This window comes from Polypterus senegalus, chromosome 8 (assembly GCF_016835505.1).
Source record: "Polypterus senegalus isolate Bchr_013 chromosome 8, ASM1683550v1, whole genome shotgun sequence".
NCBI lineage: Eukaryota > Metazoa > Chordata > Cladistia > Polypteriformes > Polypteridae > Polypterus > Polypterus senegalus.
Window position 1 is genome coordinate 111,469,814 of NC_053161.1, and position 14,930 is coordinate 111,484,743.

The 14,930-nt window shown below is 39.0% G+C and overlaps 1 protein-coding gene across 1 annotated transcript in view; it reads right to left on the bottom strand.

Annotated features, from left to right (window-relative positions):
* Positions 1-1,669: 1,669 nt before the first annotated feature.
* Positions 1,670-14,930, bottom strand: part of pwp1 (PWP1 homolog, endonuclein) — a 65,988-nt gene continuing 52,727 nt past the window's right edge. The window contains exons 10-15 of the mRNA XM_039761619.1: positions 12,749-12,810; positions 12,548-12,659; positions 5,455-5,545; positions 4,314-4,435; positions 3,946-4,051; positions 1,670-2,236 (exon numbers count right to left, since the gene is read on the bottom strand). Coding sequence (XP_039617553.1) covers positions 2,142-2,236; positions 3,946-4,051; positions 4,314-4,435; positions 5,455-5,545; positions 12,548-12,659; positions 12,749-12,810 — 588 coding nt within the window. The 3' untranslated portion in view covers positions 1,670-2,141. The remainder of the gene's footprint in view (positions 2,237-3,945; positions 4,052-4,313; positions 4,436-5,454; positions 5,546-12,547; positions 12,660-12,748; positions 12,811-14,930) is intronic.

The window sequence follows — 14,930 nt, forward strand, 5'->3', positions numbered from 1 at the left end:
GAATCACCAATGCACCTAACCTGCATGTCTTTGGACTGTGGGAGGAAACCCATGCAGACACGGGAAGAACATGCAAACTTCACGCAGGGAGGATCCGGGAAGTGAACCCCACCATGCCATCCTGTATAAATACAGTAAATTAATATTTTAACAGTAAAAAAGCTGTAGTGCAATTAATGATTTAAAACTGAGCACGGTTTAGCTGTCAGTACCAATTAATTGTGTGAGTATGTGTGTGTATATTAGGCATATACTGTACAAACAAAAGACCTGTGTGTGTATGGAGCAGACCACTCAGCTCACACTCAGCTACTGCCACTAGATGGCACTTGTATGCACCTCACTTCTCACTATGAAACACCAGTATGCAGCTAACGCCGCCGCTCAATGATGAAGTTGTGCTAGTGATGCAGATGAAGAAAGACAACGACGAAAGGAAGCAAACACCACAGCTCAACAACATGCAAGTGAAAGACCTCAGCAACGGAGGGCAAGGCTTGAAGTTTTCATTAAAAACATTGTCTATCCGGAGACATTTGCTTGAGACAAACATTTGTAGGACGCATACGTCAGAGATACGGCTAACACATGGTATTGGCAGTGTCTTCTTACAAACGCCAGTGGGGCAGCAAGCACAGGTGAGTTCACGTCTTCTGCTTTAGGTAATTCCTATGAGCTAGCGAAAGTCCCTCCAAGTTCACAAATATAGTAAAACTGCTAGGGAGTCTTCAGGTGTTTTTTTTGGTTTGAAGATCACATGCAGTTTGTGTGTATGAACTGTATATATAAAAACTTTTTTTAATTAAGCCTTGTTTCAGTAAGGTACATTAAATTAAAAAAATAAACATATGACAGTTTGTAATTGTAAGAAGAATTTTGTTTTCTTTAATGCCATATGTATTATGAAGGACATTTTATTTTAGTATTTTTATGCTCCTGAGCAATAAGCCTAGAGAATTTCAGTTTGTTAATAAACAGTTAACACCTCTGGTCTATAGTTTAATTACACAAATCCACTTTAACATCAGTCCTACTCCTCCAACTTGGCTTCTGTTGGATCTTTCCAAACCTTCTGTCACCTCTCACGCATGTGAACTGCTCTCTTGGTACTTCAGTGACAAAATGACTTCTTGCCTCTGAATGGAAATCTTGAAGATTCTTTCTTTTGACAGCTGGCGGGCTTTGTTTTTTAATCTAATTTTTTTTGAACTGCCAACCTCTCACATTAATGGAGTATCCTCAGAAACCACAGAGACAGTCGCTATTCGGAGTGTACGGTTTTTCCCTTTTTTTCAAATGACCTGTGTGTATGTTAAATTCCCTGAATCAATAAAAAAAAAAAAAAAACTGATCACAAAAAAAACCCCAAAAACACACAATGATCCACCTGATCAATACAAAAGTGAGTATCATATATCAGCATCAAGAATAAAGACTTGTGTTGAACATTTCGAAGAACACATTGGAAACTTTCCATCAACAAATACATAAAAACCAACAGAATAAGCACCATGCAGAAGAGGAGCTTAGTGCCCTTCAGGGAGGTCTTTCTTTGGAGCTCCTTAACTCATTCCCTAATTTACTTTGTCCAGGGCCAAATTAGTGACCATTTTCTTCAACTATTACTTTCTTCTATTAGATAAAAAGAAGGGGATCTAGACACGAAATATGTATATTAAAACATATACAGTAAAATAAATTGCTTTAATCATCTGTACATGTACAGCTTATCATGGATATATAACTGAAACCACCTTATTGGCACCTTGCAATATTATTAATATAAGTACAAATGTACGTATATGTTCATTTACTCTACCTCAAACAAAATAAATGAGCACTTTCGCTTGGAGAATCAATTCTGTGAAAATACAGAAAGTTACATTTACTGTTTCTTGAAAAATTTTAGATTTGACTCCAAAACTACATTTACCATTACCAAATAAACCTGATTATTTCAATTAGTATTACAAAATGTGAGAGTGTACAATTTAAATCCAATGGTAATGTTTCCGTTGTCATTCATAATGCCATAGCGGTAACTATTTTAAGATCTCGTTAATTGACAGACATTGGGCAGTCCTGACTATTACTGCTAAGACGCACCAGTTCTTCTTCTTCTTTACGTCTGTGATACTGTGCTAGGTTTCCATTTTTGTTTCTGCAGCACTGCCTTCTGTTGAGCTTGAAGGTCCTGCTGCCACTAGTTTTTCTCGGTTCCCAAAAGCAGCATTCACTGAAATGGAACCAAAACATCATGGTCAAACAAGAGAAGACAGAACTAGAAATACTGGTCACATTGGCACAACAACATTTGCTGACAACTAAATACAAAGCCATAAGCCTTACAAATATAAATGCATGGTATTTTACAGAAGAAACACAGGTACCTCAAAGTAAGCAGTAGTAATGTATATAATGTACAGAACCAATAAAATGGCCCCCAGAAGCTGGGAGACTGTGTTGATCTAGACAGCTGCAAGTCCACATTCCTGACTTCAAATAATCCAAATCCACCCAACCCCAAAATCAGAAAGGACTGTTAAGTACTTGAAAGCTATTTAGAAGAAAAAAAATAATACTATCATCCTGATGTGTAGGGTGGAGGCTAGAGATCTGTGTTGGCAATCAAAATGCTGCCAGTTCAAATCCCGTAATTTGCCTCAAGTGATTCCACTCCTTTGGGCCCTTGAGCAAGGCCCTTAACCTGCAATTGCTTCGCCCAGGGTATGACAGCATTCTGCAACCACACCTGCAAGCAGTTCCTCCAACTTGCAGGGACAACTTGGTGGCAGGATTGGCACTCCAGTCACTGAGGTGTCACCCACTGCACTCAGGTCCCAATCTGGGTGGTTCATCGTGTGGTGGGTGTAGCAATGTGCTGCATGCTCGCAACTTCTGTGGTACCCAAAAAAACTACAACCATCGTAATTATCCAGGAATTAACACGTGTCAAAAAGTCTGTAACTAGAGCATCTAACCCAAAAAGTTTTATCAAATATCTCATAATATATTTCCGAGGAAAAAAAATAAAAAAGATCTACTGATCTTTAGCAAATATTACTGAATCTAAAAATAAATCCATGTCTTTGATTTGGGATACTCTGCTATACATTTAGTGCCAAGTAACTGATGAGGCATAGGAGGTGACATCTTGACTTTAAAAAGGCTTTGGGGTGCTTTAAGTGTTCATTTAAGTTCATTTAAAACAACAGAATTCTAATAGATTTTGAATTACTGCGTAACAAAATCAACTGTAAGTTAAAGCACATACAATTTTTAATGGTTGATGGAAGATGTTTTGAGAGAAAAGTAATGACATCATACAAGGGGGGACCCAAAAATAACAAGAATGAAAAAAAATTGTATATTTCTCAGAACACTTCTAAAATTTATTCACCATCAAAATACTCTCCCTGAGACCCAATACACTTGTCCCCCCGCTTTTTCTGTTGTTCAACACTGTTCTGAAATTCAGCTTTCAGTGCCTTTGTCATTTGCTTTGCGTCCTCCTCTACATCCTGAAAACACTTTCCTTTAAGGTCCCTCTTCATTCTTGGGAAAAAAGAAAAAAATCACAGGGTGCAAGGACTGGGAAGTAGGGTATGGGGTGGGAAACTGTCGTCATCCCGTTTTACGTGAGAAACTGCCGCCCACTCAATGCTGTGTGAGCAGAAGCGTTGTCGTGATGCAGAAGCCACTCGCCTGATCACTACAATTCGGGTCGTTTTCTCCACACTGCATCACGCAATTGCTTGAACACTTCAAGGACACCGTTTGGCCAAATGATGCAGCGGGCAGTCTAGTACACACACATAGCGGCAAACGTCGGAAATAATGACTCTCTAGAAAAATATTCTCCTTATTGTTGGGTTCCCCATTGTACAATTCAGATTACACACAATCAAAATATATATTTGAAGTAAAATATATATATTTTTGTACCTGCTCCTACATCGCTTATGTTCCAAACACGCAAACCTCCTTTCTGTCCTCCAAATGCATAGACAAATGGAAAGTCTGGACAGCATGAGGCACAGAACAAAACTCCCTGTCAGATAAATAAAACAACGTAAAATTAAAAACCATTAAATAAAAACTCATTCATGGTCAAAAGTTAATGAAATATTTTCACAATAAACAGTAAAGAGAGAAACTGCCAGATTAACTAATAAATAAATATTTTTATGTTATCAAAATAATGTCAATATAAAATTAGTTAAGTGGAAGAGGATTCATATTTTTTGATAAAATTGCTCATGTGAATAGTAAGGACACAATTCTTAAATTACACAACAGAAATGAAGGCTCACCATTTTCATGTCTCTTGAATAAATTAGATTAGGCTTGTTCCCAAGGATATCCCATATTTTAACATATTTATCTGATGATGATGTCACTAAGCATCCATTAACTTGACTGCTTAAATCCAAACCTGTAAAAAAAGAAAAAATAAATAAATACATCCATATAAATGTACTTGTGTCTGCTATACTTGTACTCCACGTGCATTCCTTATAAAGACAGAAGTGAGAAGCATTAAAAGATGACACTGTACAAATGAGGACACCCACTTCACAACAATCACAACCCTGGGCTGAAAGTGAAGTAGGTGACTGCATTACAACTGCTGCAGTAAATGATCACTTGAAAGTGGGAGGAACACACGACTGGAAAGCAAAGATTGACTGTTTAATGTCAGCAGTAGGCAGTGTTTGGCAGGGTGCACGAACCCATAAAAGGTTAAAGAAATCCTGAAAGTGATTAAAAACTTAATGAAAGTCAGTACAGAAATGGAAATATATAAGAAAATACTTTCTGGTACTTATTATGACCCTTGCTTTCATATTTTGATTTAACTGTTCTTTGGTTAAGGGGGAAAAAAGTTTCCCATGTGACTCTTGAGCCTTTGGTGAAGTACCTATATACACATACATATACTGTATATACATACATACATATACAGTATACATTTGAAATTGTTATATAATTGCAACAAAACTCATAAGTGTGTATATTATATATATATAAATATATATGTGTGTGTGTTTGTGTTTGTGTATATATATATACTGGATAAAACAGTGGGTCAACACACTTATGAGTTATTTGTTGCAATTATATAACAATTTCAAACAATCTAAATCTAATTCAGAGTCAAAAGGGTCTGAGCCTATCCCAGCAACACTGAGTGCAGGGCAGTTAACTGACCTAGACATGGTACTAGTTCATCTTAAGGCCTACTGTATATACACATCCACACTCACACTTGCAGTTCCACTCCAACAGGGGCCAAAGTAGAATTGGAAAATACTCTCTCTCTCTTGTAAAACACTAACAAGAATACCTTGGAGGATGCAGGTCTTTATCAGGACTTCACAGAAGAAAACCCATGTAAACACAGAGAGAACAGGTAAGTTCTGCATAGAGAACCCAGGCTCAAGATAGACATACCTGATACTTCACCATCATGAGCTTTGATAGTAAAGATGGGCTTATCTGATCTGGCATCCAGACAGTACACAAAACCATCATCTGTACTAGCCTGCATAATAAAACACATCAGGGGAAAAAAAAATCAATAAAAAAAAAAAAATCAGAATTTGTATGTTAAAACTCATAACATGAATATATCCTTTATTTTGTCTTATAATGTATACAACAGTAAGTTCAAGAATGTAAAACATTCTGTACAAATTCTGTACCTAATATTACTTTTAATGTAACTGTTCTGTCTTATATTCAAATGACCAAAATGAAGAAAAAAAGAATAACAAATTAAAAGGTATAAAACACATGCTTTCCATATACCAACAAACATACAAAATCAATACAACCTAACCTGTGAAAAATAAAGTGATTGCAGAAAAGAGTGGATACATTGCAATCTATTCCAGTTAACAAAATAACATTTTATTATCTGTATTTTCTCATTTTACTTGAGACGGTGACATTGTGATCACCATGCAAGGTATCATTTCACTTAATAGACTAGTAGAACTCTGCCACTTGTTTCTTTGGAGAATTTACTTTTAGAGTCTTTTTTTATTTCTCATCAGTATCAGCTGCCATTAGGACTTTTTTTTTTAAACATCATTACAATATTGGCATTCTTGAATGTCTTTATTTTTTGTTGTTGTATGTAGAATTTTGGAATTACTGTATATGTGTTTAGTGACAGTTTCACTTGGGGCATTTCTACTTGTAATGTAACTCTTATTTTTAACTTCAAGATATTCACCTTTTACTTAAAATATCATTGACACTGTATGTTTATAGAGAGAAAAATGTTGTGAGGTGTCTGAAAGGCTTATGGTTGGCCTCTGACAACAAAATAAATAAAAGCATAACAACTTAGTAATCTCTATGCAAGTCATAGGGACTTTCAGAGGGTAACACTTTCACAATCTATCCCAAACAAACACTACAGTATCAGCTGCAGCTTTGGTTGCTAATACTCCTTTACTTTTATAAGCCAACTTTATTTGAAACTGGAGTTGTAGTCTCAGTCCTATGTCAAAAGGGTCAAAGCACAATTAATTTTTAAAACCGCATAAGCTGGGCAAAGTACTGTGGTCAAACATCAGTGTCACCATCTACATGGTTCTGTCTCCAGATTTAGCATTCTTGGTTTAACACTAGAATTACCAGAGCCTATGAAAAAACTCGTAGATCCGTCCCACCTTAAATCGCTTCGCACCTCTCCATCAGCGTCTTTTGTCCTTTAAATGTGCTGATAAGTTTTCTCAGCTCAACTCTGTTTACCTGCGTGTCAGTTGCTTAGAGTTGTATAGAGTGAGAAATCAAGCAAAATCACACCTTTTATAAATACTATATCGTTATTTGGAACACATGCATTTCATGTATTTTCCATGTCTACAACAATCTATGTAAACACATTGTTAAAAAAGAAACGTTTTTCATGTTTTAGTAATAATTAGCAAAATGTAGATATGAAGTCACGCTTGGGTCACAGATTTGCACAGAAACACAGGAGGTTGTAGAGACAGGAACTTTATTCAAATACTGCAAACAAACATTTGTCACTTTTTCCAAAAGTTTAAACGTACTCCATGACAAGACAGAGATGACAGTTCTGCCAGTAGCAGAGAAAGAGAAGCAAACAATTCCAAAGCTGACAGGTGCTGTTCAGGCTTTTAAATATGAGTACCACCACACAGGAAGCATTTCGTGCAACAGAGCAGCCCGCAAGAAAAGCCCAGCAAGTAAGGAAGCAATGTGAAGGTTGTCTGTCAGCGTTTCTAGGAGGGGTTTTCCCAGGAGCGTCTGTATCCTCTAGGGTTGCGTTCAGCCCCCCAGCTCATACCCGCTCCGTCAGCTTTATTCACATTTTCGTGAATCAAGCAACTCTCCAAACGAGGTTTAAACAGGCGTGACAGGACATCAGCATTAACATGTTCAGAACCAGGTCGATGCCCAACTGTAAAATTGTAAGGTTGCAAGCCCAAAAACCATTTCATGAGATGAGAGTTGGTATCTTTCTGATGGTATAACCATTGAAGTAGGGAGTGATCTGTCACTAATGTGAAATTTCGATCCCATAAGTAATAACGATGCGCTTCCACAGCCCATTTAATTGCCAAACATTCTTTCTCAATAGTCAAATACTGTAGATCCTGTTATATAAGCCGAGAATTTCATCCTAGATTTTTGGCTTGGATTTTGGGTGTTGGTTTATACAACGGGTATTGTTTCAGATTCAAGATTTCCAGCGCAATGGCGGTTTTGCCAATGAATACGGAAGTAAATAATGACGAAACCACAGAGCCATCTTTCAGATGAAGAAGTAACTTTGCATGCCGGTACTTTAAATTAAATAAAGAATTTATTCAAAAAAGTGTTTTAGTTGTTGATTTTATTAATAAAATTTATAATAAATTATCGGGAAGTTTAAAATAAAAATTTTGTATTGATTTACGACCAACATCTTGCATTACGACCCGGATGCGGTCACGTGTATCCGCTTGCGCGATTGTAAACAAACAACCAAGAGCGTTAGTAGCGTCAGTCGGAGCCCAGATACATGTGTTTGTGGATGTAATTTAGGTCATTGCAGTGATTTATATATATATATATATATATATATATATATATATATATATATATATATATATATATATATATAATTCATTAAGACCATGTAAGCAAGACAGATAATTGCTAAGGAAGGAAGAGAAGGTAAAGAAAGCGATCACAATCGAAACGAAGATGGAAATTGTGTGGAAATATGAGAGTGCTGTTCGTGTGACCGATCTCGCTAATATGTACAGCATGTCGAAATCCACCATCTCGACAATTTTACAAAGAAAAGATTTGCATAAGGAGGCTCCTTCTAAACAATAACCACCTTCCGTTTCATTCTCCTCCTCCTCCCTTCCTGCAGCCCAAAGATGTCAAATTAAATGGTGAGTACAGTATGAAATTGTTGTTTCTAGAATAGAATGCCTTTTATTGTCACTATACACATCTACAATGAGATTAAAAGCAGCTCCTTCAGTGCAGAAAAAAAGTTGTGCATAGGGCTTGTATGATTGTTTTTTTAGCCTTAGCATAAACGGCCCCGCTTCTGCTTCGTTTCCCTCCTCCGTCTGTGTCGTCTCCTAGACCCGACAACAATCCACAGAGAGCCCGCTGGTCTCGCTACGTTGTCTGGGATGTTGTGCGTGTGATGAAAAACACTCGAATTAGATTTCTGGCTCTGGACACCGATATCTATAAGGTTCTGATGGGTGTAGCGGATGTTTGCCGAACCGATCGTACACAAACAAGGAAAAAAAAAAAAGTACAAAAACAACAAAAAAGTGCACTGAAAAGGAGAGCCCTGAGCTACTGTGACCATGCGCGCCGCCATGCTCCATGCTAGGCTAGGCACTTTTTATAACTTTTTGGTTAGTACATTAGCCATGCTAGGCTAGGCACTTTTTATAACTTTTTGGTTAGTACATTAGAAAAATGATTGGCGTTTTGGTAAATTATGCACATTAAACAACCCTTTTTTTATTATGAAAAGGTTAAGTAAGTGTTGCAGTGGGTGGATTCGGAACGCATTATGGGTTAGCCTTTCGCGAACGAATTAAGTTCGTAAGTCAAGGGTCCACTGTATTGCGTATTTAAGGTAATCAAATTTATAACGAGTCTCCGGAAATCCACCCACCAATGTACCGTATTTGAGTATATAGTTTCAACACAAAGGTTTAATTTTACCAAACTTCTCTGCAATCACTTCCTGGTTTCCATCAAAAATGCCAGGAGTCTCAAATTCTCGCCGATAAACATGATAAATATACCTGAAGAGACACTTTTAAGGAAATGTAGAAAATTTTGCTTGGAGAAGGGGGTCGGCTTAAATACCGGTCATCGGCAAATACATGTAATTTAGTAGGTAGAGAAGGGGGTCTTCTTCCCCATCAAAAATCTGGGACAGGACAGCGCCTACACCAAATGCACTTGTGTCTGTCTGAAGAACAAAATCCTTAGAGAAGTCGGGATTCCGCAAAACCGGATAAAAAGACAAAGTTTTCAAATCACAAAAGGAATGTTCACAAATTTCTGTCCATAAAATAGGGCGATTCTTCCTGCCTCTAGTAAGTTCTGAAAGAGGAGCAGCCCTATTTGCAAAGTCCTATCCATTCCTCTCATACAACATCCAGGATGCCTCGCAGGCGCCTGCCAAATAACAACTCGAACGGACTCAAGCCAGTGGACACCTGCGGCGATTCCCAGACCACGAACATAACAAAAGGCATGTTGGATCATCATGAGTGACTCGCCTGATCATCTGTTTTAAAGTCTTGTTAAATCGTTCAGTCAAACCATTCGTCTGTGGATGGTATACAGTGGTACTCAATTTCTTAATAGCAAAGCTGTCACACAATTGTTTCATCACGCGAGAAGTAAAAGGTGTGCCCTGATCAGTAAAAATTTCTTTAGGGATGCCAAAACAAGTAAAAATCTCGCACAGAGCTTTGGCTACAGTGGAGGAATTGGCTTTTTTCAGAGCAGCCACTTCCAAATAACGCGTTGCATAGTCAACCAACACCAGCATATATTGATACCCATTTTTAGTCTTAGGTAGAGGGCCTACAATAACTAATCCCACCTGCTGAAAGGGGACTTCCAAAATAGGCATTAGACAAAGGGGAGCTCGAGGAGGTTTCTAAGCGGAGACAATCTGGCAGTCAGGACATGAAGTACAGAACCGCTCAACATCTTTTCCCATATTCAGCTAATATAATCATTTTGATAAACAATCTCTAGTCTTATCAGTCCCCAGGTGGCCTCCCAAAATCTGAGAGTGGGTTAACTGCAAAAGAATGTCCCTATGTACTTCAGGTACAACTAGTTCAATAAATTTCCCCATTAAATAATCCGAAATCACTCTGAAAAGGCAGCCGTCTTTTTCAAGACCCCGGATTCACAATCTTGGTAATAAGAGTCACTAGCAGAGCAAGCCTGTTTAAATGCATATTCTAATGAGCTATTGGCATGCTGCAAGCACACAAAATCTGACTGCTCACTAGTGCTCGGTTTGTGTTCGGTGGCATTTGCAAGTTGAGAAGCTGTAGATAAGCCAGCCTGCCACTCTGGGAAATCGGGGGTGTCTACCTCGGTTTCGCTGGAGAGATCAGTTCAATATCTATTTGGTGCTCGAGATCTTCCCCGACCGCCACCAGTTCTTCTTCCTCTCCCCCGCTAAGCTCAACAGGGGACTCGATGACTGGTGCCCGACATTCAGTAATTAGTCTAGGAAAAAGGGCATTCCTCCTGCCTAACAGCAAGGGCCAGGGGAGGAGTCCGAAACGGCAGACCAAACTTTAAAGTGACAACCCTTATAAGTCAAAGGAAGAAACAATGTCTGATAGTCTTTAACATCTCCATGTACACAACATATCTTTACAGTCTCAGTGTTACCGAGGTATCTGTCGTTAAGACAGTCCCATCTTACAACACATTGGTCACTTCCTGAGTCCAATAATGCCGAGATCTCATGGCCCCCCAACTTCACCGAGATCAATAAGCCATCCTTTTTCTCTGAAGAATAAGGAATACAGGAGCAACAAACCACTCTCTCGCCAAGTGGCCGGGTTGATCACACCGGAAACATCTTCGCTTAGCCCCACCGCCAGAATATCCATGGCGACTTCCACGACCTCCCCCTGTCTCCACAGATATGGGCACTACATCAACAACTGGATCCCCCGAAGGCCTTCCTGATAACATCCAATTCTCAGGTCTTGATGCCCGTTGATGCTCTAACCTCCGTTCAAAGCGACGAGCATTCCCTGGGCGATCTCTCGTAGGCTGTAAAACAGCATAAGGAGCAGCAAATCCACCGCTTTTTCTCCAAGCAGTCAGAACCCTCCAAGCATTTGGCCAAGATCGTCAATGACTCAACATTATGACGAAGAAACTCATCTCGGAGAACTGCAGGTATCCCGGCCAGCAGTATATTCATGACAACTTTTTCCACAACACGTTCAATCTCGTCTCCCTCAAACCAGCAATGTACTTTATGAATCAAATCTTGTATTTGCGCACGGATGGGACCGTCCATGTTCAGTCTCCAATCATGAAGTGGAAAACCTTTAGCCAAAAAGCTCGTAGTCTTAACATAAAACAACCTGCCGCTTCATTTGTCGCATCCCAGCAAAGTTGTCTCATGCTCAAAGGCTAAAAGAAATATTTCTGGGTCATCAGAAGGACCCATCTTCGTCAGCACATCCTCAGAATTATCAGGAAGAGCAGGAATCGGATCATCCTCCGAGTCGTGATGAAGCGGGTCATTCTGAGCGATTAGAAACAACTCCTCAGTGTTCATCTGTGCAACCACTTCTGGTACCACTTGTTACGCTTGGGTCACAGATTTGCACAGAAACACAGGTTGTAGAGACAGGAACTTTATTCAAACACTGCAAACGAACATTTGTCTCTTTTTCCAAAAGTTTAAACGTAGTCCATTGACAAGACAGAGATGACAGTTCCGCAAGGAGCAGAGAATGTCAGAGAGAGAGAGAGAGAGAAAAGCAAACAATTCCAAAGCCGACAGGTGCTGTTCAAGCTTTTAAATATGCGGAGTACCATTCGGGAAGCATACTGCGCGACGGAGCAGGAGAGCAATGTCAAGGTAAGTCTGTCCTGGGTTTTCCCAGGAGTGTCTGTATCCTCTAGGGGTGCGTTCAGCCCCCCAGCTCACAATATATATTTTACACATACACACACAGAAACTGAAATGTGTATCACCTTTTAAGCTCCATAATTTGAACATTTTTCAATTATAGTGTTATCTTGCGACTTAAGGATTCACAAATGACACTTTTCTCTTTGCATTTCCAGAACTGGCGTACTGGTAAGGAATGTTAAGGTTTCAGAAAATAAGCACATGATGTTTTATTTATCAACAGCTTATTTACAAAAGGGAAGTTATTTTTGTGACTGTGTATAAATTTGCAGTGTGCTCAAAAAGTACAAATATGTTGCTAAAACCTACACACATATGTTGCCAGAAGTTTTAAAACAGAAAACGTACCAGAAAATTGTATGGTGAAAAGTGATTCCAGGTGACTCTTTCAACTTGACCACTAAATCTCCAAATTCTGTGGTTGTCTTGAGGATTTCTGCAGTCATACAGAATGGCTGACCTGAAACAATGTGCATTTGTGTGAAGATTAGGCATAGCATGCAAATCTAAAGTTTCATAAGACATTTTAAGCAAAATAATTTTACATACTTGTCAAAAGATCCAGATATAAGAGTTTGTGCTTCAAATGGATGAAACTTCAGTGTTTGAACCTGAAAATAAAAAAAAACCAAACTAATATTTAAATTATATAATTTAAATATTTAAATTTACAATAAACATTAAAAAATACAGTGAACACACAATCAATAGCTCACATCACATTCTCTTAAGCTAAATGAAAATATGAATTTTCTGACCACACTACATCAGCTTAAAAGTAGTGATGGGCAAACTGACAAAAGCACACCATTTATACAACTGTAAAATCACTCATTTTCAATATGAAAGGGAAATTAAATCCCTTGTTGCCAGCAGGCTGATTTTTTCATGGCAGAAAAAAATGTATTTGTATTTGTTGGTTGGTTTCCTATATTTCGAGTCCCTATCTGGAAAGGGAAGGGTGATCGCCTGGACTGCAGCAACTATAGGGGGATAACACTATTTTTGGTGCCGGGTAAGGTCCTTGCTAGGGTCGTCCTCAATAGGATCCGTGATCACTTGCTCACCTACCAGCACTGAGGGTTCTCATGGAGCGCAAACGCGAATATTGGCAGAGTTTCTTTGCAGCCTGTGTCGATTTTTGCAAAGTGTTGAACTGAGTTGATCGAGCTGCCCTGTGGGACATCCTGAGGGTTTGTGGGATTCCCTCGAAGTTGCTGGATATCATGGCTGGCCTATACACTGGTACTTTGAGTGCTGTGCAGAGTGGAGGCAGGACCTCTGCGTTTTTCCCAGTTGATTCTGGGGTTCGTCAGGGGTGTGTTCTTGCTCCTACTCTGTTCAATGCTTGTATAGACTGGGTGTTGGGCAAGGTCGTGGTGTCCAGCAGACGTGGGGCATCTGTTGGTGAAGAAAGATTCATGGATCTTGACTTTGCTGATGATGCAGTGATCTTCGCAGAGTCAAGGGAGGCTCTGATTGGGGCACTCAAGAGACTGAGTGAGGAGTCCGAGTGTCTGGGCTTGCGAATGTCCTGGATAAAAACCAAGATCCAGGCCTTTAATGACCTCTTAGGCACTGCCATCAGCAGTGTGTCTGTTTGCGGAGAGTGTGTTGACCTTGTTGAGAGGTTTACTTACCTTGGCAGTGACATTCATGTCTCTGGTGACTCTTCCTGTGAAGTCAGTAGACGGATTGGGGGTTTGGGGGTTCATGAGGTCACTGGAAAGGGGTGTGTGGCGCTCCCGATATCTATGCAAAAGAATGAAGGTCCAAGCGTTTAGAGTCCTGGGGCCTCATGCATAACGGCGTGCGTAGTATTTGCACTATAACATGACGTAAGCACAAAAACCAAAATGTGCTTACGAAAAAAATAAATCCTGATGTAGGAATCTGTGTGTACTCCAACTTCCACATTCTTCCGATACATAAATCCCGGTCAATGTGAAAAGTAACGCACGCGTATGCGCCTGATGTCCCTCCCCAATTCCTCCCAGAATTACGCCTCTTTGAATATGCAAATCAACATAAATAGCCCTTAAGCTCAGCGTTCTGTGAAAAGAAAATGGGAAAAGCACGGGGGGAAAATATAAGAATTTCAGCGAATACCAAGTGGAGGCAAAGGAAAAACATACTATTTGTTGGTTTAAACAGTGGTATAATCAACAAAAGGAAGTTGATCGAGCGACATAGCATGTCGGAGAAACTTGATAGCTCAAGTTCAAAAAGTCGCACAGTGCCAAAATAAAAAAGAAGTCACATATCAAAGTTGCTGTGAAAAGGCGAGCTGTAGCCCACCATCTGAGTGTCATATGAAAGCTTATCATGGTACAGACAAAAAAAAAAAAAAATAGGCACACAATGGGGAAAAAAAGCATGAAATGTCAACTTTAATCTCGAAATTTCCACTTTAATCACGTAGTTTATTTTGTCATTAAAGTGGAACATCATAAACTTTATCTTAAAATCATTTAATTTACTAGTTTGTCAAATCTCATCGTAACTAAAGTAGCATGTTAAATGCTTTGTTTTGTATTTGATGTTCTATGTGTGTGAATCACTACATGATTCCGTTCTTTCTCCGACAGGACACAGAATCCATTACATTCGTGATATTACAGCTCTGAATAATTAAAATACTGAGATGTATACGTGATATCATTTTCATGAGGACTGGAATGAAACCATGTTATTAAACATGGGAACATGATGGCACAGTGATTGTTCATGT